Raw genomic sequence first — 26,654 nt, forward strand, 5'->3', positions numbered from 1 at the left:
CTGCAGATTCCAGTAGCACACATAAAGTCACTTTAGACAAGATCCTAGGCACAAGAGGGTGCTCTATTGGGATGAGCCTGCATACTCAGAGGCCCTGGGGCAAGAGATGTTTGGGACTAGTGTAAGCTGGAGTGACCCTTGGAGGTTTAGGTGCAGGGGATGAAGCAAATGCATCTAGTAAATAATACTGTATCCACCTTGAAAGGAGTCTCCAGGACAGAGGTCTTCATCAGCAAGAACTCTGAAGAACCCAGGAAAGACCCAAATGCATAACATGGGCCAGCACAGCAATCTTGAGGCCATTCAAATCCAGGAAGAAGGGATCCATTTCCTTCCACTCTTTCCTCTCTCTACCCAAATAGATCCATGTTGAGCCTTATACAGGCTCTAGGGCAGTGGTGGTGAACCTATGGCTTGCGTGCCACACCTGGCTGTTTGTTATCACTGAAAACTCTAAAAGATTCGCCATCACTGCTCTGGGGGATAAAGGAGAGCAAGCCTAGGCTAACTGCATCTCTTCTGGGAAGGCTTGCTACAGATCTTAACCCTAGTGTGGGAATATGGAAATGAAGGCTGAATTTCAAGTGAAGTTTGACACATTTGTTTATGTCCTGCACCCATGTAATTTGGAATTAAGCTGTCACTGAAACAGTTCCTATCAGATTATCAGTTATCCAGGAATAAGCAGAAAATTCAAGGATTTTACCTAACTTTTCACCAGTGGGTAGAAGATAAATAGCATTGCATACATTTTTAAATGACTAAGAGTGGCTGAAATAGTTGTATTTTGTCACATCTCACAAGTTGTGAGTTCAAATACTACTTATGGTTTGTATGTTTGTTTGTTTTTTTTGGTACCAGGGATCAAACTCAGTCCTTTTGCTTGTCAGCTAAATCCCCAGCCCACTACCTATGGTTTTAAATGACAGATAAATGTACAAAGTAGTCAGTGGCCAGTAAGTGGTACTTGCTATAATTTGTTCAGTCAGTGGAAAACATTTCCACCCCCCCCAACACAAATATTTTGTATCAGGTCCTAAAATCAATCAACTATTTATTGTCTGTGAAATCTTCCTGGATACTTTGAAAGATGCTTACACTCCATTTGGCTATCATTTCTCATGAAGCATATAGTATGTGCTCAAAATATTTTCAATTTAATTATTCTTTACAAGATACTTAGCACCAAGGGATGTGGCATTTTTCCAATGTTGACAACAACACTTAAGCTGAAAAATCGCTATATTTATAATCATGGTGTAAACCTGAGTGGGGAGTGATTATGGTCTCACTTGTATTTAACACTGTAAAGTGTTGCCGAATGATATAAGAGGAGAGAACAAAATTAAAACTAGAAACAATACCCAAAAAAATGGGGTTCTTTTAAACATTCAACCGTGATCACTCTGCCACTCACGAGACCCCCAAGGTCCTCTCCTGTGAATAGAGTTTAAGCACTGCACAGATGCAAGGGCTTACTAATGGCCAACAGCCGAACACTGACAGCCACACGCATAGCACTTTAGATCTATCTTTTCAATCTCCATAAAAGCTCAAGACGTAGTTACTACTACACACAGCCCTCGACTCACAGCATGAGGACACTGAAAGGTTAGAGAACTGGCTCCAAGATATACAGAGCCACAAGTGGAAGCAGTAAATCCTGATTCTTACCCCAAAAGTAGCTGCCGTCCAACCTACTGTAATTTAATAAGCGGTGCGGGGATCTCACAGGGGCTCAGCAAATATGTTTCCACAAGCTGCTAGTTTAAGAGAAGACACCTCCCCAGTCTTTCCCTGCGGCTTCCTTCCAGCCCCCTACTCCAGCACCTCTCGCAGCCACGCCTCGTCATTTTACGCATGCGCCAGCGGGTCGGCGCAGGCCCAATAGCAGAGCAGCGCCCGCCGCTACTCCGCCCACCTAGTCCTTCGCCGGTCAAGGTAGAAAAGGCAAAGGATGCGCTGAACTCCGCAGAGGTTTCTGTCTCCAGCGCTGTCGCAGGTACTTCGGGTCAGCTCTGGAGTCCCCATCCCTGTGCCCTCGCCAGACTCGTTCCCCTGTCCTCCACCTGTCCAGCGAGGGCCTGGAACTGCAGGTTGGCGTCCTGGCGGGAGGTGGTTTGTGTACGGTTGCCATGGAGGCGATGGCCTGCCTGGTGGAACGGGAGCTCAGGAGGGCGAGGGTAGGCGAGGCGAGGATGCCGCCGAGCTCTGCCCTTCCCTGGACCGGGAGACCAGTGGGCATTGCCGGGAGTAAGGGAGCCGCTGTCTGCGCGGGAGGTGAGGCGTCCCCCGCGGGTTTCTTGGAGGACCCTTCCTGCACCCTTCTGCCTTTCTATCCTGAATCAGAAGAGAGGCGATGAGAGGTCGGGCACAGCTATTTCTATACACGGAGCTCTTGGCCAGCTGCTTGGTACTTAATAGAAGCTCAGTAATATTTGATGAATGAAAGAGTGGTAGGCTGAAGAGTTTTGTCTAGGCAGGCGGCATAGACAAAGTCACCCAGACTGTATCTGGGTTCTTGTAGCACCAGAAAGAGCCTCAATAAATAAAAGTGTATCTGTAACAATGTTTACCATATGTTAAAATACATGGATATGTATGATTTCCCATCAGTCTCACAGTAGGCTTTTTATCCCGCCCTGATTTAGAATTCAACTTGGTAGACGAACAAGCTGTACTCTTTATTTATATCCTATTTTGTGCATTTATAAGACCAATATTGGGGATAGTGATATTCAGTACTTAATAAAGTACAGTACTTACTAGAGGTACTTCAGTACAGTACTTAATAAAGGTTATCTATCTGTTTTTGGGCCAGGTGTGGTGGCGCATGTCTGTAATACCAGCATTTGGGAAGCTGGGGTAGGAGGATCTCCAGGAGTTCGAGGCCAATCTGAGCAACATAGTGAGAACCTATCTCAAAAAACAAAACAAAACAAACAAAATTATCTATTTTCGTAAGGAAAAGTACCCCAAATTTAAGTTCTAAAACTTATGAAATGAATAAAAACACTGAACAAATATTCTCTCTTTCTCTCTGTCTCTCTCTGTCTCTCTCTGGCAATTTCCTTCCCTTTTTAAATAAAGTTTTCATTCTCCAGAGAAAATTTATTCTGTATTCCTTTATTAAATTAGCACTTGGATAGTAGTTTGTTAATATTTTCTACTGGCACAGTGTGATGCTAAAGCACTTTTACATGGATCATTTTACTTAACTCGCAAAACAATCCTGAGACAATTCTTATTACTATCCATAGTCCTGGAAAGGGGTTGTTTAACCTGAGGGGAAAGTGTGCAGGTGGCCAGCCTGACCCTTGCAGCCAACACCCTGATAGTGTGGAATTAAGTTTAGCAAGAAGGCTTTTGTTCTGGTGGCTATTAGCAGCAAAGGTAAAGACAGAGTTTTATAATTAGGTATGAGAGTCTATAAGTGGTGACTCTGGACTTTCTCTGAAACTAATGAGAAATATTTTTCTTTAAATAGAAAGTTCTGGGGTTTTGAATATCCTGCTAGTGGTGCCCCTCCTTTAGTCCTGTGTGCACCACAGACTCGGGACAGCTGACGCAAGACAGAATTCACCCTCTTCTCTCCTTTCATGACTTGCTTCTCTTCCTGCTTGTTTTGAAAGGTTCTCTTCTCACTCTCTCCAATCTCTCCAGGTCTGCGTTCCCAGGGTTGTCCCTGGCCTCTTTCTGTCTTCCAGGATACCAGTACCTGTTAATTTCTTGGTTCTCAGTGCGCCTTACCTGCGCTCTTCTCTCTTTTTCACTTCTGTGTCACCTTCTCTCCTGTGACATTGGCTTCCCACACTTCACTCACTGAGAACAACATTAATCAAGTCCTACTCTGTGCTGGGCAACTTGAAATAAAGTCAAGAAAGGGAAAGGGGGCTAAATTGAACTCATATTACCATCCTAAATCGATGACGTTTGAAATAGAGTCTGATAGCTTTTGTAATCCTCTGTAACAAATAGTTTCAATTAAAAAAGCCATGCAGCCCTCACTTGGAATTGCCTTAGCTCAAGTCAATATTGGAAGCTGGGCTTGAGCAATTGTGCAAGGGTAGCTCTTTGCCAGTGCCTCCCATGGAGGATTGAGTCTCAGACTCTAGTGGAACCATGCTGGACACACAGCACCTTATGACCCAATGGGAAGATGTAGAGACAGGGATGGGGGTTGCGTGGCTAGTGGAGCAGATGAAGAATACTAAACTCTGACCGGAAGGGTGGGAAAGGTATGGCCAGGAAAGGTTCCTTGAACAAGTGACCTCTTAGAGTTGAGTTAGGTGAAGAATTGTATAAGAACTGCCTGGTTTTGCCACTTCTAGTCTTTCCCTCTGTCTTCCCCGTCTTTCCTTGGCAGATCTTTTTGTTGTTGTTTTTAAACCTAGTGCCTCCACACTGAACTATATATTATCCTCCCTCTCCCTTCCTTCCTTTTCTTCTGCCTCAACCTCCCAGAGTGCTGGGATTTCAGGCATGGACTACCATGCTTGGCTCATCTCAGCTATTTAAATTTGTTTATCGGCTTTTATTTCTTTATATGACCTTTAGCCCTCGCTCTGGCTAGGCAGTCTTCATTTCTACAGTACTCTCTTAGCCACAGACGCCCCACGAATTCCTGATATTCTTCCTTTGCTCATTTGTTGACTTTTCTGGAAATTCTTCCTCTACTCTAGCCCCAGTGCCAGCCACTGCCGCTTGTTCAAATTCAGCCCATTTTTCAGAACTTAGCTTAACTAATACCTCTGTCATAACATGTCAAATGCCCTCTCTTCCTTGTTTTGCGTGGCAATTTATTCTTATTTTTATTGCTGCCTCAATTTCTTCCTTCTATTAAAATCATTCTGAATAGAAAAAAAAAATGGAAACAAAGCTTTTGTACGCAGGGAGGGGAGGGGGATTGGGGGGATGGAATAAAATAAAATTTACTTAAAAAGAATAAAAATCACCTTGTACAAGTAGGGCTGATTTTCAGCTAGTGCACACCAAGAAAGCTGCACTGGTGAGAGTACTGGTGTGTCCTTATGACGGTGAATGAACAGTGGCCGCCCCAGCCTCCTGCCTCCCACCTCACCATCTAGCCAGGAACAGTATGATTAGCACCTCTGGCACATGTCACAGCTTTTCTTTACCATTGCATAAGACTCTGTCTACATCACAGAATTGCCACAGGGATTGAGATGATGTGCTGGGTACTAAAATAAGTGTTTAGTATTAGTGGCCTATCTTGCTGAGAATTAAGACGGTATTTTATTTTTCTGTTCCTGGAGAACCAAAAAGAGGGATTTGCACATAGGAAATAGTTGATCAATACTAGTTGAGTGAATTTGTTTGTATTGGAACCAATTCAGGAAAATTTTGTAAGGTTAAAATGTCTGTGGTAATTAATATTGTGCTATGGTTCAAGGCTGCTTTGATATAATTGGACAGGCTTTCAATGCTGAGTGATTATTTTTCTTTTTTTTTTTTTTTGGTACTGGGTATCGAACTTGGGACCTTTAAGTTCGCAAGGCAGGCAGCAGAACCACTGAACTAAATCACTGGCTATTTTTCAAGTTGGTAAAAACCTTTTATAATAATTGGTAATTTAGTTAGCACAAGAAAAACAATCCTCCCCCCCACAAAGAACCCCACTTTTAACCATTTACTTGTACTATTAAATATTTCCATGATTGAGTTAGTTCAGAATATATTAATATAATGTAATAATAAAAGATTAACAGTGCAGATCTTACATTATTCCAGTTTCTCATCAAGTAAAGGTTAAAGTGAGATTTAGAGGGAAGAGAAAAAATTGATACAGAAAGCAATGCTAGAATTTGTGGTAAAAATTTACAGAAAAAATTATTTTAAAGCCATTATTTGCATTTTGTCCACTCATAGTTGGTCAGCCTAAATTCCTGTGGTTCCCAGATAATTCACAGAATTCTTAGAATGTGACCCGAGTAAATATTCCTCCTTCATTACTTGCAAAGCAGAATACTTTTCAATGGATACTGAAAGAGAGCCTGGAAGAACCATGGGTCAGGAATGTGAGTCCACTATTACTCCCTAAAGCACTTTCTTTAATCTTTATTGGGTCTCCCAGATTTCCTTTAGACATTGCTAGACTTGTTAGTGCTATGTGAGGCCAGAAGGGTGGCAGATCTGATCTGGGCTACAGAAGAAACCTCTTCTCACTAACAGATACACTTTCATACTGCAGTTGTTTCTCTTTGGGGAGTGATGGGATCAAACCCAGGGCCACTGTATGCTTAGTGCATGTTCTAACACTGAGCTACACGCCCAGCCCTGCAATGAGTCTTTTATAAACAAAGCAACAAACCTGCCATGACCACTTAAGCTAGATGTTTCTGGACTGGATTTATATTATGCATTCAAAAATAATATATGTAAGTGTACATATATATATCTAAAAGCTTTTGTATATTTAAAATAAATCGTGTTGAATATTTTAAAATGAAGAGCCAATCATGTCAGAAGTATTAGAAGTAAAATGTACTAGATCTGCCCTCATTTTTTATAGCTGTGCTAGTGTACATAATTCTAGAAACCTTGCTCAAAATCTTTTATAAGTAATTCCTTACTGGATAATTGCTTGCCCAGTAACTTTTCCCTGTTTTAATGCAACACCTGGCCTTTTCATAGAAAAAGAGTGACATCTTATTTGTAGTTTTCATCTAGGTTTTTTTCCTCAAAAACTCTTGGAGTAGGGTTTGGGCAGAACTAAACACAATATTCTTATTGTTTATTTTATGTTAAAACAAATACAAAATCATTATGTAGTAAATCTTTCCTGAGGAATCAACTATTCATTCCATGTATTAATTTCCTTTGGCATATATCACAAAATATTTTATTTGCAAAAGCCATTTTAAAATTGTGTAGCTAAAATGTGTGAATAATTTATAGACCTCTGTCTCTTTAGAGATTTTTGAAGGGTTAGAAATCTTTTCATTTTTTAAGGTTAAAGATATTTTTTAAAGAAATGAATACCTAATACCATATACTCATTAGAATTAAACTTTTAAACATCTAGATGATTTTGAGGATACTAGGTCTTTTGTAACAGGGAGAGGGTCCAAGAGGTGGAGGGAAGAGAGAGAAGGGGAAGAAAAAGGGAATTCGTATGTGTCAGTGTATATACTCACTGCCCATGAGGAATGTCATCATCACGTGCTGCAATCCTATACTAATAAAAAAATGAAAACTGAAGAAAACAAAAAAAATCTGGACTATTTTAAAGCCAGATTGGTCTTCATGGGATATACCAGCTTGTGAAAAGGATCTGCATTTCTTGTGGTCCTTGTCCATGACTAACTCTTTAACTGAACAAGATGACTGGGAAAGGAACATTTTGTACTGATATTTGGTGTATATTCCTGTAGGGCACTATCCCAAATTGAATGTGATTTGAATCAACTCATTCAAAAATATAATGCACAGTTATGGGGCTGAGCCATTCCCAGAGGTTTGTTGTAAAGCAAATGTAGTTTGGAAGTAGGCCTCCTGTCTAAAATTTAGTGGAAGGAAAGGAAACTTTAGTTTAAAATTTTAAGACATCCCCTAGTGTTGTGTTATCGGTTGAATATAAGATATGGGTTGGGAATGTAGCTCAGTGGTAGAGTGTTTGCCCACCATGTGTGAGGACCGGGTTCGAGCCTCAGTACTACCCCCACCCAAAAGTGAAATGATTCTCTCTTCCCTTTGTCTGGGATTTCTTCCCTCCTCTTTACCTTGATCACACATTGGCACACCTTGGAGCCCGTGTTTTTGAGAGCTATTCTTTCATCTTTACCCTCTGTTTGGATTGTTAATTAAAAATAATTTATGGTTTTTTTAAAGCGTAATATGAAAGAATGGTTTAATATATGGAAGGACAAAAGCACTCCTTTCTAAAGCACTGGACTGCAATAGTTGATATTTATTATATTATATGTTTGCAGGGTGTGGTATCTGAAAAACATTTTTAAAAAGGAAAGATGCTATCTTCAAATGATAAGAAGTTAGAAAAGATGGATCCATTTTACCGACCTTCAGTGTCCAAGCAGAAGACCAGTGCAGAAATCATAAGTGAAGCACGAAATGCATTACAAACAGTTAGAACCCAAAGACCATTTACACCCCAGGAAGTCCAGAGGAAACTATTTGGACCCTCATCCTCAAGAACACCAGAAAGTAGGCCTCCTTCCTCCTTCAGGTATGTGACATTTCATTTGTAGGTATACTTAGTTCACCAGATTACATTTTCCCTTAATTCTGCTCCTTATCTGTCCTTTCTCCCAACCCCTGGCAACCACTGATTTTTAAAAAATTGTCTCCATAGTTTTGCCTTTTCCAGAATGTCATATAGTAGGAATCATACAGTTTGTAGTCTTTTCAAGCTAGCTTCCTTCACTTAGTAATATGAATGTAAGTTTCCTCCATTGATTTGTGTGATTTTCATTGATTTTTCATGACTTGATAGCTCATTTCTTTTTTGGTGCCTAATGATATTCTACTGTCTGGATGTACCACAGTTTACTTATTCACCCACTGAAGGACATTTCAGTTCCTTCCAAGTTTTGGGAATTACAAATGAGGCTGCTGTCAACATCAATGCACAAGATTTTATATGAACATAAGTTTTCAGCTCCTTTGGGTAAATAGCAAGAAGACAGTTGCCGGATTTATGGTAAGAGTGTCTTTAGCTTTGTGAAAAACCACCAAACTGTCCTTTAAAGTGACTGCAGTGTTTCTTATTTCCACCAGCGTGAGTAAGATTTCCTGTTCCTCTCATCCAGCATTTGATGTTTTCAGTGGTCTGGAGTTTGGCCATCCTAATGGGCATGTAGTGGTGGTACCTCTTCTCTTAATTTGCATTTCCCTGGTGATAGATGATGTGGAATATCTTTTCTCCATCTGTATGTCTTCATTGATCTGGCATTTGTGACCCAGTTTTTTGGGCGGAGGGGTTGTTTGTGTCCTTATTAAAATATGTTGTTGTTGTTTTTGTTACTTTCATCAGTTGGGTTTTGCTCTTGAGACAGTCTCTCTCTATAGTCCAGTATGGCATCAAACTCATAGTCTTCCTATCTCAGCCTCCTAAAGTACTGAGATTATAGGCATTGGCCACCACACTTGACTTATTATTGAATTTTAATAATTCTGTGAGTATTTTGAACACCCATCTTTTATTTTGTACCATGTGTCTTTTGTAAATGTTTTCGCCAGTCTGTGGTTTTTCTTCTTGCTCTCTTGACAGCGTCTTTTGCAGACTAGACATTTTTAATTTTAGTGAAGTCTAGCTTACCAAGTCTTTTTTCATGGACCATGCTTTTGATGTTGTGTAAGAGTTATCACTTTCCTCAAGGTAATGTAGATTTCCTCCTGTTACCCTATGGGAAATTTATAGTTTTAAGTCTTATATTGGGTCTGTGATAGAATTTGAATTAATTTTTGTAGGGTGTAATGTCTGTGTCTGGTTTCTTTTTCTTTGCATGTAGCTGTTCATTTGTCTTAGTGCCATATGTTGAAGGCTATCTTTCTGTAGTGCAAAAAAGTCCCTGTTCAACTTAATAATTTTGTATTTTACAATTATGTGAAAGTGATATATATTCCACAGAACCTAGACTTTAAATTTTGATCTTTTCCTGGCATAGCCATGTGCAATGTGATACTGTCTTGTGATGCTGGGCAGCATGGGCAAGCTGTAGCTTCTAGTCAGCCACATGATTGTGAGGTCAAACAACCCATACCAAACAGCCTATAGTATTGGTATATTAAATGCATTTTTGACTATGAAATTTTTAACTTGTGCTAGGTTTATCAGGTCATCACTCCACTGTAAGTTAAGTAAATCTGTATTACCTTTGCTCTGTGGTCGAAGATCAACTGACTATGTTTATGTGGGTCTATTTCTGGGCTCTGCATTCTGTTCCATTAATATCCTTGTCTGTTCATTCACCAAGACCATGCTGTCTTAATTATGGTCTATAGAATGTTTTGAAGTCTGGTATTGTCAGTCTTCTGAATTTGTTCTTTTCCTTCGATGTTGTGTTGACTATTGTAGGTCTTTTGCCTCTCCATGTTAACTTTGTAGTTAGTATATTGGTAGCTACAAAATTACTTGGGATTTTTCTTAAGATTGCATTAAATCTTAGTTAAGTTGAGACCACCTGACATCTTGACATATTGAGTCTTCCTAGCCATGAAAATGGAATGCCTCTCCATTTATTTAGTTCTTTGATTTCTTTCATTGATTCTTACCATCTCTCTCATACAGATGTTACATTAGATTTGTATTTTAGAATTTCATTTAAGGGGATGCTGATTTCTATGGTATTGTGTTATTGTTTCAGTTTCCACCTGTTCATTTTTGGTATACAGAGAAGCCCCTGACTTCTTTGTATTAATCTTGTATCCTGTAACCCTGCTATAGTCACTTATTTTAGGACTTTTGTCAGTTCCTTAGGATTTTCTACATTGATGATCATGCCATCTGCCAACAAAGTTTTGTTTCTATATTCCCAACCCATATGCCTTTTATTCCTTTTTCTTGTCTTATTGCATTACCTAGGACATCCGGTATGATATTGAAAAGCTGTGGTGAAAGGGGACATTCCAGCCGTGTTCCTGATCTTAGTGAGGAAGTTTCAAGTTTCTCATCACAAAGTATGATGTTGACTGCAGGGTGTTTTTAGATATTCTTTATTGAATTGAAGAAATTTCCTTCTATTCTTAATTTACTGAGAGTTTTTGTTGTGAATGGGTGTTGGAATTTACCAAGTGCTGTTCCTGCATCTATTGATATGATCATAATGATTTTTCTTCTTTAGCTTGTTAGTGTAGTGGATTATGCTAATTGATTTCAAGATGGTTACTTCTTAAAGTTTGACTTTTGTTCAAGATTTCTAAAGATAAGTCTAGATGTTGGGTCTAGGAAGTTAATTTGGAATAAAATGGTTAGTACTGATTGTCATACCAACTTTATAAACTGATATGAACGAAATGTTGTAAGTACTATAACATTTTAAAATTGCTGTTTTCTCAAGGTTTATGAGTTAAATGCTTTTACTTGTTTTTCAGCAGCATTTAGCTAACATATGCTAGAAATAAAAATAATAAATCTTCACAAACTTTAACTCTGCACTATCTCTTATGTTAGCCTTCATGCATCCAGTTTTGAGTCATCTGATTGCAGGCCTATCTTGGGCACCCGTCTCAGTCCACTGGAGCTGGTGAGTATTTTATATTCTATTGCCACAGGTTTAGAAATGGAACTGGCTCAGGCACTTGGAATCAGCCCTTCTATGTGTTAGGAAAATTATCACATAGACCTAAAGGTACTAATAATTTAATATAAAAGCAGATTCTTTTAGAGTTTTCAAATATCATGGTTACTATATCTAATGAAACGCTCCTATAATTTACTTCTAGTTTGATAAAGCTGTTTAAAAATATAGTAATTTTATAAACAAAATTTCTATTTAAAAAACAGGTATATATTATTTTCTTTTTAATAGTTACATGTAAAATTTTATATTTAAAAATGTTGCTATAAGCCAGGTGTGGTGGTGCATGCCTGTAATCCCAGCACTTGGGAGGCTGAGGCAGGAGGATCATTGTGAGTTCAAGACCAGCATGGGCTACATAGTGAGTTCCAGGTCAGTCTCAACTACATAGTGAGACTCTGCCTCAAAAAAAATGTTGCTTGCGCTCTCTCGCTCTCTCTCTCTCTCTCTCTCTATCTCTCTCTTTCTTCTTTTCTGGTTGTGGGGAGGCGTGCATGCACCGCCTACCCTGGCTTATATATATATTGCAACATTTTATATATAAATATATATATGAAGAAATAGATAGATGGCAGTCAGAGATTTGTTACAAATTACAACAACTTCAAAAACCTAGTGGTGTCCTGGTCTCTTATTCCTGGTTTTCCTTTCCCAGTGGTCTTTTGTTACTTACATCCAGATTTTTAAATACCACATTGTCTTGCTGCTCTCTGACTTAGGACTTTGAGGAATTATCTAATGACTTCCCACTAAGGACGATGAAGATTCAGCTCATGTCTGTCCCTACACGTCCCATCATAACACATTCATCCTTTCTGTCCCCGCTAGAGCTCCCAGTATGGATGCATCATAACTTTGGTTAGATCAGTTTTCTTGAACTGTAATTATGTACACCCTGTTTATAACTGAGTCATCGGTGATGACTAATGATGATAACTTCACTTTAGCTTCACCACTTTTTGTTTTCTCTGGTGTTAGTTGTGTGTTGTTACTATTTCAACCCCAGACTCTTCCCTCAAAATCTGAATTGCCTTTGTGTATTCAGGCACACGAGGTGTTCATTGGCTCAGCCCCCTTCGGAGCTCTCTGGATGTCCTGCCCATGCACTTCTCTGGGCACCTGCTACCTCGTTCTTCACATCATCCCAGAGGCCACTCTTCCCTCAGTGGGAGCTTTTACCTGTCTGCTGCATCCTTTTCTCTTTCTTGATTTACTCTGATTTTGTTAGAGCATTCGCTCACACAGCTTTTTGAGAAAAATTGCATGGAAAGTAAATTATTTGAGACCCTTGACTTCTCTTTGTCCTTTCTAGAAGTTTGTAGGGATTTTTCTGGTTAGAGAGGTCTGGTTTGCCTTCTTTCAATAATAAATTCTGAAATTTCATGATAATAGGCTTTTGGTAGCTGAACATTTAAAGTGCCCTTTCAAAGTAGAATTTGTGCCTTTAAACTCTGAGAAGTGTCCTTGAATTATTTAGATCATGTCTCCCTCACTTGTAAAACCATTTCTATTAGCATGTATTAATTGTACATCCTAATTGGGTTGTGTGTGGTATTTCCATACATGCAGACGGTGTGCACTGAACCAATCTGTTTGCCCTTTTAAAATGTATTATTCCAACATAGAATCTGTCGGATTAACTTTTTAGTTCTTCTGTTGTACATCTTGTTTGGAAAGAGACTTTATATTCTAATCCCTTTATTGAGTTATTTTCATTTCTATCCTATTTTTAATTTCACAAAGCTTTTTTTCTTAAGAATTGTGTTTTTATATAGTGCTACAATCTTGTTTCATGGTTGTAGCATCTTATCAGAATAGGTTAGTGATATATTTGATTTTGGAAGGGTGGAAGCGTTTGAGTCTGGGTCTCACTGTGTAGTCCAGGCCAGCCTTGAACTCTTGATCCCCTCCTGAGAGGGGATCAAGCTCTCCCAAGTAGTAAGATCACCATGCCTGGCTATTTTATTTTAGCTCAGTTTTCTGCTCCTTTTACAGCCTGTGTTACATTTTTATGCTTCTTTTGGTCTCTGTTTCTCATGCTTGAGGCTCTCCCCTAATGCCTCCTGCTGTTCATTGGCATGTAGATGGGGTTGGCTAATTTAGAGGTTATTTCTACCCACACCTGTGGTCAGGGCGATCTGGCTGTGTTGTGTTCTTGCTGACGTCTGCAGTGGCATATCTTTTCGGTGTCTCTCATGGGCTACTCAAATTCCCTAAAGAAGACATCTTCCGTGCTGTCTCCTAGAAGACAGACAGAGTCTGGCTGCTGGCTTTCAGAGCCAAGTGAGCAAGAAGGCAGGAGTGCCTAAGATCAGTATGTAAGTATGCGATTAATAACCATGTTTATAGTAAGTATCCCGATACTCTACAATACAGACAACTGTTATAGGGGGAAGCCTTACACAATGATCCTGGTTAGAGACGTCTGTTTTACCTTCTTTCAATAATAAATTTTCTGCCTTCTCTTGGGTTCAAGGCCTGACTGCACGAAGCTAGGAGGGGAAGGAATTACAAAGAATTTGGGAAAGTCTTCCTCCTTCTGGCCTCCCTCCCCTTAGACCTCTGCTACCAAAAGTAATACCAATTCCTTAGATTCCTGTGGAGATGGAATATTAGTCAACCTTCTTTTCGGTATTCATGACTGTGCACATATGTGTGTTTGATTGTATGCTTAGTTCTGATGAACGGTTGGACAGTAAGTTACAAACATATTGACTCTTCAGTTTGCATCTCCTGAGAACAAGGACAGTCTTCTACATGACCAAAACACCATCATCACAGAAAACCAGCGTTACTCAGTAATACCAGTAACATAGGGTCCAGTTGTCTGGAAATGTATTTTATATTTAAAAAATACTTTTCATAATGCCTCTGAGAAAGTTTATACTTGTTCTTTTATTTCAGATGAAAAAAAATAAATCCGAAAATATTAAACATAAACCAATATGCAGTATATAATTGCCCCCCTCTTTGACCTATTAATAGATTTTTGAGATTTGCTCATTTTGGGCCTATTCTTTCCTGAGTCTCTATGGAGTTCCCATGGCTGTGTCAAAGTGGTGCAGTTTTAGACTGCAGGATTAGGTGGTAAGCTGGGACAGTATTGGCATTTGCCTCTCTTTAGGGTCATGAAATTAAATTTCTTACAGAATGGTTGGGTGCTATGTTCAAAATAAGAGTAGTCTAAGAAATTCATTCCTGTGTTAAGTAAAACGATTGCTTTAGCGTAAATTTATTGTGTTATAGTAGATTATGTAAGAGTCTTAAGTATATTTTATTTTAAACAATAGTGAAAATTTGAGGTCCCCAGTTAAAAACCCTGGCAATGGCCTCATACTACCTGCTCTTCCAACTTCTTTCATCTTTTTCACTTCACTGTTTTAAGGAACCTTTGACTTTGGCGGCTACTAAACTGACAAAAGAAAAGGAGAGTAAAGGGTAATTGGAGTGGAAAGAGAGGGACTGGATAAAAAGAGACAACTGGAGGAAGAGGGAGGGATGGAAACACAAGGGAAAGAGGGAGGGAGGGAATGCCTGACATTAAGAGACACGTTTCCTGAAAGAATTTGTGAATCCTAACCAATCACTCTTTGGATCTAGGACTCCTTATCTAATGGCTTTGCCTTTTCATATTTCCTTGAACAACAGTCAGTCAAGGAAGACAGACCCAGAGGGCAGCCCATTCCATCTCCTGCGTTGACTAGATTAGCTGAACTCTGTGCTCTTAGACATTTACCTGCTCTGTCTCTCCCCTTCCTATCTGGCCTAATCTCCACCACACCCTCCAGGAGGCCACAGGCTGCCCATGTTTGACATTGCCCAGGGATTCTGACAATAGTGGAGAAGAAATATTCCTGGTGTCTCACTGCTTAGGCTTCGGCTGCTGGTCCAGCAGGCTTACAAGGGCTCCTCTTAGCACCTGTAACCTTGCAGCCATTCATTAATGTTTTTTTCTCCCTAGTATGCAGGATTGCCAGGTTACATTTTTTTTCTCCCTTGGCAACTCCTTACCATCCCACAGCAGGCCTGCGACCTGGGACAGTTTGGTGGTAGTTATTCCTATTTTTATTCTGCTGCTCTATTAACTGGTGTTCAAATTTGTATGCACAGAAATAGCTGCTCTCTTACTTTGGATTGAATGAAGTCAGCAGAGATGTGAACAGATGAATAATTAGGAAATGTTGTCGTTTCACATCATCATTTAAGCACTAAATAGTTTTATCAGGTTTTTGACATACAGAAAAGACACAGATCAGGAGATTACAACTTGATACACGGCCTAAACACTCAGCATCCAGCATTTAAAAAGAAAGCATAGATCCAAAGCAGCATCAAAGAGGTCAATTATAGGGTCAGGGAAACCTGCTTCCCAGCCAGCACCTCACCAGGGCAAGCTCTGGGCTGACTCCTCATAGCACGGATCAGTGTGATTACTAATAATAAATTACTTTATATGAACAAAGCTCCAAGTATATTTGACAGGTGAAACAAAATTTTATTTCTTAAAAAAAAGTCTTAGAAACTCAAATATGTCTTAGGGATAGGGGAGATACAGGGTAAGAAAAAGTAGAGTGAGAATGTCAAAGCAGAGTGTTTTTCTTTTGCTAGTTTTGGAATGCATGGTAAAATAGTTCAGCAGAGAGTCCCATGGTGCAGCTGACAGAGGAGTCCAGAGTCTTTGTGCACAGAAATTCACAGGGAGCTGCAATGTTGTGAAGGTTAGGGTCTTGGGAAATTTTTTAATGTTTGATTTCTGACTTCCAGGAGGTCTTGTATTGCATGTGTGTTTATGTGTATTTCTGTTGCTTTACACATTACGTCATAAGTGGTTTTCTGAGTGGGCAATCACTGACTCCCCCATGCTAATGGGATGAGTCGTGACTGGCTAGGGCCCTTAAGTGTTCTATGAATTGCAGCTTTCTTGACTGAGTTGTTCTATGAAAGTAGTCTGTGTGTCTTCAATAGACACTACTTATTTCATCAGCCACATAAAATTGTAAAACCTGTTTTTCCCAGTGTGTTAGTCAACTTTCCTGTTGCTAGGACAAATTACTTGATGCTTACAACTTAAAGGAGAAGTTTATTTGGCCATGATTTCAGAGGGTTAAGTTCATGGTTGGCTCATTCCAAGGCAGGAATATTATGGCAGGAGGACCTAAAGTTCAAAGCTGCACTATGGTCAAAGCTTTGCTACACTGTGCGTAGGCCATAGCAGCTGGGAAGCAGATCCCAGGGAAGAGAACCAGAAAGGAAGGAGCTGAGGACCAGACAGAGTCTCCAAGGTCACATCCCCATGACCCACCCAGATACACCAAAAAGTGTGCTTTACTGATTTCTCCAGCCAATCAAGTTGGCAATCAGGAGGATCTATCCCACCCAGTGTCCTTATTTGTACTCGTCAGTGTTAGTGTTATGAAGGGAGGTGAGGTTCTCAAGTGAAGATTGAAACTCACTTGCAGCATTTTCTGATTTCTAAAAGTGTCTGACTTTGATTTTTAAAAAAGCTTTCTTACTAATTATTTTTCATAAAAGCCATTTTTCTGCATAAAGTAGAAGAATATTTTGTAGAACCCAGCATGAGATGAATTCCTGATTTGGTTAGTAGAGTTCCCTCAAAGAATTAAAAACGCTTTAGGTGCTGATTGAAACTCACTTGCAGCATTTTCTGATTTCTAAAAGTGTCTGACTTTGATTTTTAAAAAAGCTTTCTTACTAATTATTTTTCATAAAAGCCATTTTTCTGCATAAAGTAGAAGAATATTTTGTAGAACCCAGCATGAGATGAATTCCTGATTTGGTTAGTAGAGTTCCCTCAAAGAATTAAAAACGCTTTAGGTGCTTTGCTTTTTCTTTCTTTCTTTCTTTCTTTCTTTCTTTCTTTCTTTCTTTCTTTCTTTCTTTCTTTCTTTCTTTCTTTTTTTTTTTTCTTTTTCTTTCTTTCTTTCTTTCTTTCTTTTTTTTTTTTTTGCTTTATTGTTGATATAGTCTGGTGAGATGCATGTTCAAGTAGGATAAATAATTTGTTAAAGGTCAGTAGTAAAATGAAACTAAAATTGCATTCTATAGTTACACATTTGCGGTAGGAAAATAATGCCTTTTATCCAGGAGTGGTTACGGCACTCTATTATGCCTACCAGAGATAATTCAGTTACTCTCTTTTAGAGAAAAATTAACTTTCCAGGCCATATTTTCTCTTTAATAAGCTCTTTCATGCAGTACTAAAAACATTTATAACAATTCAGGCTTTTGTAAAAAGAGCTACCTGCTTTATCTGCATTTCTACATGGCAGGCTTCTCGATCTTCGCTGCAGTTTCAAGGTCCTGTGGAGTACAGGCATTTTAAGATAAGAAACCTCTTAACCTTCGATATTGAGGTTATCCTTGTGGATTTTGTCTTTGATGATTGTATATAAAGCACTCATTTCCTCATATCATGCTCTTTGCTTTTCTGTCACTATTAGCTTTCTAACCTAAGTCACATTCTTATGACTACTTTGTAACAGACTGGGGAGACTAAAAAGTAAAGTGTGCAGAAAAACGAGTGTGCCCACCTTCAAAACAAGGCCTTTATTCCAGAAAGGTTGTGTCAGAGGCTAAGGGTCGTGCCTTTAATTCCAGCATCAGGGAAGGCTAAGGCAGAAGGAATACAAGTTTGATTTCTGCCTGGGCAATTGAGCAAGACTCTATCTCAGAATAAATGATAAAAAGGGATGGGATGTAGCTCAGTGGTAGAGTACCCCTGGGTTTGATCTCCAGAACCGCCCCTGCCAAAGCAGTAAAGGGGAACCAAATTCAGTCACTCATGGGGAAAGGAGCTGGCATTTACTGAGCTTCTGAGCAGGAACAGTGTTCCTGTGAGTGCCCCTGTGGGAAGGGCCTGCTGTCTCCATGTCATAGCTGGGCAAGTGCAAGAAGTAAATGGCCTTCCCACGTTCACCTGTCCAGTAAGTAGATACCACTCCAGGACTGTTTGCTACCAGAGAGGTTTCTTCGTCCCTCCGTGTTATGTCGATCGTTTTATTTGCTCTTTTTCTAACTATGTCTTCAAAATGTGTCTCTAAAGTCATAAAACTATTTATCTTTGTTCAGGTTTACAAATCAGTACTGGATGCAGGTGAACAAGAGGAAGTAAAAACTATCTTGAAACATGTTATCTGTCATTATTGAAATAACCAAATTCTTGGTGGGAGAACTCTAATACAGATACCTGTTTTCTCCAAGAGTATCTGAGAAAATAAGGATCTCAGAAGATGCATCATATGTAGATGACCTCACCCATTTTCACAGATCATGTGAATTTCACACCAGATTTTTTGATGAACACATTAGGTAGTGAGTCACTCATCTCATATATTATGGAAGTGACTTCAGGAACTTTAATCATGACTGGTCAGAGCACTAAAAGCACTTGTTGTCATATAGCTGCTCTTTCGTAGACAAATAATTATAGTAAGGTTGAAGGCAGGAAGGACAGGATCCCTAGGTATCATTGACACCGGGAGCTTAGTGTCCTGTGAGGCTCTGGTACCAGAGTCTCAAGGTTAGGCCAGAGGGAGCCTTCGGTGTCACATAACTTGGTATAGCCTTTTAGAAATAAAAAGTTTAAGTGGCCAGGCATGGTAGCACATGAACTTGGGAGGCTGACGGAGTAGGACTGAAAGTTCAAGGCCAGCTGGGGCTACATGGTGAATTCAAGGCCAGCCTGGATTAGTCTTTATGGGATTGGAATTTGGCCAGAAATGTTACTGTTCTAAAGGATAGCGACACATACATTCTTAAGATATATTAAAAAAAAAACATTTTTATATCAGAAGTCCAAAACAACTTCTTGCTTTTATGTCTCATGATTTTTTTAATCTAAATTATTTTAAAGTTTGACATCATTAAAAAATTGTTCTGTAGAGTCTAGAATATGTAAAGGTAGCACTTATAGTGCACATAAGTGTTGGCATATAATATAGGCATTCAATAAATGCTTTCTGAGCCAAGTTGAACTCAGAAACTTTCAAAGTATGTTAAGTATATTATACTTAACTTCATAGTATCATATATACAATACCTCTTTGCTATCTTTTTTTTCAAGTATACTAACCAGTATAGCAGCATGGTTAACATAATTGACGAAAGTAATTTTAAAGTTGTGCGCACATGAACATGTGTGTGAGTGCGTGTTTGTGTGTGTACATACATGGTGGCCACGGACAAGCCCAGCAGAAGGCCTTTGTGCTCTTCTGGAAGGATTGGGGCCAGCTCAAGGGTAGTGAATCTTATTTGAGACAAAACCGAAACTAGTGCCAATCATTTAAAACCTCTCTTTCCAGAAACTGAAAGCTCCACCATCTCCCACCGCTGCAGAGGAAGATCCCTGCCTTTCCTTTCCTAAGCCTCCCGTGGACCCTGCGAAGATTAGAAGAATAAGCAGTGGCCGGGCGCGCTTATTCAGGGCAGCCTCCCAGGGGGCTCTTCTGCCGGACAGATCCCTTCTTCCTGATGAGTGTAAGGCCACAGGATGTCCTTTAAACCCTGGGGACAGGCACGCTGTTTGAATTTTGTACAAAAGCTATTTTTATATGCATCTTCCTGATCCAAGATGATTTTTATATAAAGCAATTCTTAGTTAATATTGGGAAAACCTGGCTAAAAAAACATTGTTCCTCTGTTTTTCTAGAGTATGTATAAAGAATATCTGTGGCTAGGGGTGTAGCTCAGTGGTAGAACACTTGCTTACCACAAGAGACCTTGGGTTCTATCCCCAGCACAGGAAAAATCAAAGGACCATCTAGATAACAGTTTTAAAAAACATTATTTGGTAGAGAAAAATTAGGAAAAGTGTTTCCAAGTGGATGGTTCACATATAACAGAAAAGTCTAAAGTCAGAGTTCACCAAGTTGTTAATTTCATTAGAAATAGTAAGAGTTCTACAATTCTTCTAATGTATACTGAGCTTAGGCTTTAAGGCCTTTCTGATCTTTGTTGAATATTTAAGCAAAACTTGAATAGAACTTATCTTCCTGCCCCAGAAATGCTGGCAGGTTCCCAAAAATGGAGCAGAGGCTGCAGACCTCGCAGGTAGAATCGTCTCCCATCCAGGCACACTGAGGGTTTTCCAAACTGCAAGCAGGGACCCATTAGTGGGATAACAATCAATCTGGGGATTTGATGGGATCACACTAAAAAAACTGGGACCACACTAGCTACACAACTGATGTAGAATACATCAGTATTCTATGTGGGATAACAATCAATCTGGGGATTTGATGGGATCACACTAAAAAAACTGGGACCACACTAGCATTTTTAAAAACTGATGTAGAATAGAAGTAATGGAAAATGTCAGGATCTATGGCATTACAGTAAAGATAAGTATTGCTTCAAGCAACTTCACTTCAGTTGTGTGTGTCCAGGGTCATGTGATAAACCCATTTCTTGTTGTGTGTGGTCAGATATGTTGGTAACTGCTTTACCAGGAACTGACGAGACTGACTGTCACTCAGACAGCAAGCAGGGACTGCTGCAGGGGCCAGGTGCACAGTCCACAGAGCCAGAGGCTGTCTACAGATGGATCCCAGCGAGTACAAGCCTCCATCTGAACAGCACCGTGTTTGCCACACTAGGAATTTCTTTTAGTTAGTTGCTAATCTTTAAAAAGTAGAAGATTTATGACCTATCTGGAAAATTTAGATCTGGCAGCACCAGGTCCCATCTGTAAAGGGATGAGCAGAGCCCAGTAGAATCCACCCCATACCCTGGAACGTGACCTGCAGTTCACTCTGCCCGTTCGCTTCAGTCATTTGCCTGTTTGGTTCCTGCTAGCAATGAAGAGGTAGAATCCAGGAGAAAGGAAGGACGAAGAAATAGACAGTTGTGTTTCTGTGTCACACTGCGATGCTGTAACCATTACCTCGATGTCCCAGTTTGTTTCTGTTCTGACATAGTCATAGTGAGCCCCTACCAAGTTGCAGGCACCATTCAGGGCCAACAGAGTCTCACCTTCAGAGAGCCTTCAGTCTAGGGAGAACAAACAAAAGCAGAGTTAGAGTTCTCGTGGATGCTCTGAGGAAGATAGACAAGAAAATGAGGCTGAAAGTGTGTTACGGTTTGTATCTGGATGGCCCCGACCTGATGTGCTTATAGGTGGGGCTTTGGGGAGGAGATTGGGTCATGGAGGTGTTGGGAGGTGAAGCCTGGTTGGAAGAGGTGTGTCACTGAGCACGGCCTGGAAGGATCCACCTTTCTCCTACTCTCCTTGATTTCTCTCTCTCTCTCTTCTTGCTGATATCCATGCCATGAGCTATTTCTTCTCTGCCATACCCCTCCACTGTACCGCCCTGCCTTGGAACCAGCTAACTATGGACCAAAACCTCTACAAACTATGAGCCAAGATAAACCTTTCTTTCTTCTGGTTGTGTCACAGGTTTTGTGTCACAGAGACAAGAAAGTAAGACAGTGGCCATGGTCACTTGCTTTAGTTCAAGGCTCTTGGAAAGATGTCTTTGAGGAGGTGACATCTGAGTTGAATAATGAGAAAGAGACAGCGTGAAGACATCTGCAAAGCACCACTGAGGGGAAAGCAAGTCAGATGGCCAGCAGCACACACAAGCTGGGGCTGCCTCGGAATCTGGGGAGTGGGCTGGGCTTTATTTTGTCTGTGGTGGAAAGTCAGGGCAAAATGTCAGCAAGGCAGAGAGACAACACCTGTTCTGTGTTCTGCTCACCGGTGGATCTCAGTTGTACCTGCACAAGAAAATCGCCTGCCGGGGTCCTGTGTCAAACCAGTTGAATCAGAAGATTGATAATTACGGGAGCAGTGTGTGTGCCAAGGCGAGAAGGCAGAGGCTCTGGAGCTCAAGATTACTTCTCACTAACGGGATGTTCTAGTTTCTGAGCTTTAATGTTGCTTAATGCATTTAACTCTCTTTAGCTACATTGGAAAACCCCGCCATTTGCTGACCCGTGCCCATGGAGTAAAGGTGCCTGAGGGTGGATGTCTGCAGCTGTCCTCATCTTCAGTGCTCCCGACTGCTTAGCCCCTGCCCTCCAGGGTGAGCGGGCCCTTGTTTGAGTGGCAGTGGCACCTCCATCGCCCAGCACGGAGACCCTCGCCTGCCTCCCACATCCACCCTGTTGTCTTGTGTCTGCACACAGGACCTAATGCCACTAAAAATTACCCTGTTAAGCACAATCATGTTTTCTAAGAGTGCATTTACTCTCTACCTTGGAATTACTGTCATTTGTTTTGGAGCTGCCTGCTTTTATTCCTGAGGCTCTCTTTTGTTTAGAAAAGATAGACTTTGTCGGGTAACTGAGACCTGTGAGCCCACTGTTCTGAAGACCAAGAGCATGCCTTTCCCTCTCCCCTGGCGTGAAGTCACTTGTAGCTGATGCCACCCCACAGGCAGAGAGTGGTGGCAGGTTTGGAATTGCTGGTTTCAGAAGAGGAAAGGGGAAGAGAAGCATGTCATCACCTTATTCTCAGAGTCTTTTAAGACGGCACAGGTACTACGTGCTGTCGCTGACGCCTCCCTTGTTACCAAGGCAGGCTGAGACTCTGCAGATGTCACCTTCTTTCTAGTCCCTGTCAGACTTTATCGCCAAGCCCTCCAGGCCCTCCTTGAAGACCGCCTGAGTCTGCACTCTCCTGTCCCAGCACTGCTACTCCGCCTTTGTCACTGTTTGCCTCTCCCCTGGGTGGTGCCCTGTGCAACCATCTGCAGCCTGCGAGGGTCTACTCAATAAGCCTGAGTCTCTGGAGCTCCTGGCAGAGGCTGAGGAACCCACGATCCCAACGGGAAGTGGCTGTGAGCAGCAGCCTTACCCTGCAGCCCCGTGAACCATGAACAGTGACCATGTCCTGTGTGTCCCGTCGCGCACAAGAGCTCAGGAAGCAAATCAGATTGCATCATCCCTCACTGAAAACCCTTCTGAAGTCTCCTGTGCCTGCAAGAGGACGCACTCAGTTTGCCAAACTGAGTACCAGAGAAATCTGGAGAATACGTCTGGCAAAATGTTCATGGCTCTTTCTTTTAAACAACAAAAAGAGGGTAGGGTTCAGTGTTAAAAGTAAGTCAGGGAAGCTCTGCTGCCTCCTGGTTGCAGTACTCAGGGACATATTAAAGAGTTGGGAAAGCCATCCAGGAAGGAAACCTGTTTAATTTTAATTCAATCCCCATTTCCCAAAACTGCCAGACTGTGGAATCTGTCTCTTGGGACACTTTGGGAAACACTAACCTACTATAGAAGTCAGCAGACTTTTTCTGTAGAGGGCCCAGGAGTAAATGTTGTAGACCTTGTGGTCTATTTGGTCTCTGTCCAGCCTATTCAACTCTTATTATAGTGTAGAACTCGCCATTGCCTGATTTATGACCACTGAAATGTGAACTTTATATAATTTTTGCTTGTCATAAATATTGTTCTTCCTTTGATCGTCCCTCCCCCGCCTAGTCGCTCCAAAATATAAAAGCCATTCTTAGTTTGCAGGCTGTCTTAGTTACTTTTCTCATTGCTGAGACAAAGTACCTGACACCCAGAGTTAAAGGAGCAAAGGTTTATTTATCTCACAGTTTGGAGAGATTTCAGTCCATAGCTGGCTGGCTCCAAGGAAGGGTGGCCTGGCAGAGGGGCATCGCAGAGGAGAAACAAAGTAGGCAATGTAGGAAAGGCAGAAGGCAACAAGCAGCAAATGACAACCCACAAGCGACCCTCTTTCTGTCCCATATTTTACTCAAACCCTTAGTCCTGGTATTGTACCCTGAATCAATCCCAGCATTGCATCCTTGATCTCAGCAGCACATACTCTAGATCCATCCACCTCCAAAAGCCCCACAGATGACCACATGAGGCTTTAGGGGACATCTAGATACAAGCCATAGTACAGGCTGTGCAAAACTAAGGTGGCCAGACTGGGTGGAGCTGTAATTTAGTGATCCCTGGAGGAGAGAATAAAGTCCCAACTGTGTGCACAGCTCTCTGCTAAGGCTGCAGTCCCTTGGCTGGCAGTGGCCATGGTGCCCCAATGGTGTGGAACCCTACTGTTTCCTCACCCACCCTGCTCTCTCAAGCCTCAGGTCAGACCTGTTCTGTATAATTGGCTGGGCTCAGTGCAAACTGAAATATGGGTGGTCTTTGTTTCAAAACTCCAAATTTCAAGATGCTAACAGCAGAGCATGAAAGTAAGCATGGGGCCAGCTTTCCTGTGCGGGGCACATACACATGAAGCTGGTTTTGGCTCCTTTTTAAACTGTTTGCCTCCTGTTCACTGTCCAGGTGTTTCTTCGGCTTCACCTCCACAAATCTCCCCCATACTAACTCCCAACCTCTCAAGGCCTCTGCACTGTGTGCCTTCTCACTTCCTAGGTGGTGCCATACCACACTGCTGTAATCTGTTTTCTTAAATATTTGCAGTTTTTTTGGTACCGGGGATCAAACTTGGAACCTTGTGCTTTCGAGGCAGGCAGCGGAACCACTGAGCTACCCCCCCACCATGCATTAATCTGTTTTCACATCTGCCTGTCTCTCTCTCCTCCTAGCCTGAACAATTTTAGAAGGAAGGGTTGTTTTCTTTATTTGTGGCCTGAAAGCTTTTAATAGTCTGGGATGCATGGCAGGTATAAAAGAGATGTCTGTGACATGGAACTACTGTATCCTCTGCAAATTTACCCACAGCCCATTACAGAATTAGTACAGAGTCTTGCACATATTGGCCAGGACCATGCTGAGCACACTCGCGCATGCTCAGTTTAATGGTGGACTTCCTTCAGGGTCAGAGTGAGTCCCAGCACATCCAGTCATGTACTGTAGTGACGAATGACAAAGCTCACTCCTTCTTAGCAGATTGTAAGGAAAGAGGGGTGCAGCGTCTCTGCCTATATGTACGTTTGTGTTTTGCCTTCTGGAAGCTGTGATGGTTGAGACTTCTTGTGTACCTAGAATCACTCCTGCACAGGCCAGCACCCAGCCCATAGTAGTGGAAGCTTAATAAATAATGTCTGGAGTTAAGAATGAAAGACATGATAAAAGATAGTGATAGGTTAAAAGTGCGTTGGAATAAAAAACAGTGTGTGCTTTGCAGCAAAGGTATGTAAGGTGGCCTGGTGCTAGGGAACAAGCCACCGACCAGAAGTCAGGACTCTTGGGTCCCAGTAATGTGCATCAGTGGCCCCTACGCTTTCGGTGCGCTAGCAGCACAGAAGTCATTGCCCTCGGCCACATCCCCTCACTCTCACCACATCCCCGAGAGGCGGGGCACTGGGGCAGGTGAGAGAGAAGCTGAGCAGCTCGCCCACATCGCAGAGCTGTGCTCCAGGTCCTGCCCTTGCACCCCCATCTGTCAGAATAGAAAACCTCACGCTCTTCTCCCGCTTTAGCCTGGCTGCTTGGTGCCCGCGGGCAGGTCGCCTGACCTTTTTGGGTGGTTGGTTTTCTCATCTGAAAAATGAAATTTTGACTAGACAGTCTCTAATGTTAAATAGAAGAGAGAGAAATACAAAGTAGGGAGAAGTTGAAATATTTTCCCAAATTATTACATAGTCTGTTGCTGTAAAATAGTTCAATATATATGCTGATGTGTTTCATTTATGCTACTACATTAGTTTGTTAAAGAGAAAGTTTTATGTTATTATCCATTTGTTTCTTTTTTGTAAGAGTCTTTTTGGTTATGTCTTATACTGAGTACCTACTTTGTAGATAATGATATACAGTATAATAACTATTGCTGTCCTCTTATTATTTGGTTATAACATTTTGTTTTATTTTTTCATAAAAGAAAGCAGAGAGATTGGTCAGATTGATAAAATAGGTGGTTTTGTTACTGCTAGCTTTTATTGGTTTATTGGTTTCTAAATAAGTGTAGAAGAGGAAACTTTGAGTCATTTTGGGAAAGCTTTAAACACTATTTTCTACACAGAGCTCATTTTACCCCAATCCCCCACAATGTTAGTTACTTTTCTTTCTTTGCTGAGATAAAACACCCAACACCCAGAGTTAAAGAGGAAAAGCTTTATTTGGCTTGCACTGTGTACAGGTTTCAGTCTGTAATCGGCTGGCTCCACAGGGACAACGGTTCATGGTGGTGGAAGACATCAGAAGCCACAAGGGGGCTCAGGAGCTTCTCCCTACCCTTTTTATCTTTTCAGACTGGGTAGGGCAGGTGGCACCCTTCATCCTAGCATCCTCGGGCCTAGCATTGCACAAACTCTAGGTTCAGCCACCTCCAAAGTAGCCTGTGACCACATACAACACCCACCGTGCTATGGGACATTTGTTCTATTCCCCTGTGTTTCATCACAAACTGGAGAATAGTAGTAGCATAGGTAGTATTTCTAGTGACATTTGCATGTACCTGATATAGCATATTCCATATAATACATTATATATATA

General features: G+C 41.2%; 1 protein-coding gene across 1 annotated transcript in view; it reads left to right on the plus strand.

Moving 5' to 3' along the window:
• The first annotated feature begins 2,167 nt into the window (after positions 1–2,167).
• Positions 2,168–26,654, plus strand: part of Armc2 (armadillo repeat containing 2) — a 105,132-nt gene continuing 80,645 nt past the window's right edge. Inside the window, exons 1-4 of the mRNA XM_019209201.1 lie at positions 2,168–2,280; positions 7,953–8,206; positions 11,153–11,225; positions 19,601–19,775. Coding sequence (XP_019064746.1) covers positions 7,989–8,206; positions 11,153–11,225; positions 19,601–19,775 — 466 coding nt within the window. The 5' untranslated portion in view covers positions 2,168–2,280; positions 7,953–7,988. The remainder of the gene's footprint in view (positions 2,281–7,952; positions 8,207–11,152; positions 11,226–19,600; positions 19,776–26,654) is intronic.

This window comes from Fukomys damarensis, unplaced genomic scaffold, assembly GCF_012274545.1.
Source record: "Fukomys damarensis isolate Sample0158 unplaced genomic scaffold, DMR_v1.0_HiC HiC_scaffold_14, whole genome shotgun sequence".
In the NCBI taxonomy this organism is placed as follows: Eukaryota; Metazoa; Chordata; class Mammalia; order Rodentia; family Bathyergidae; genus Fukomys; species Fukomys damarensis.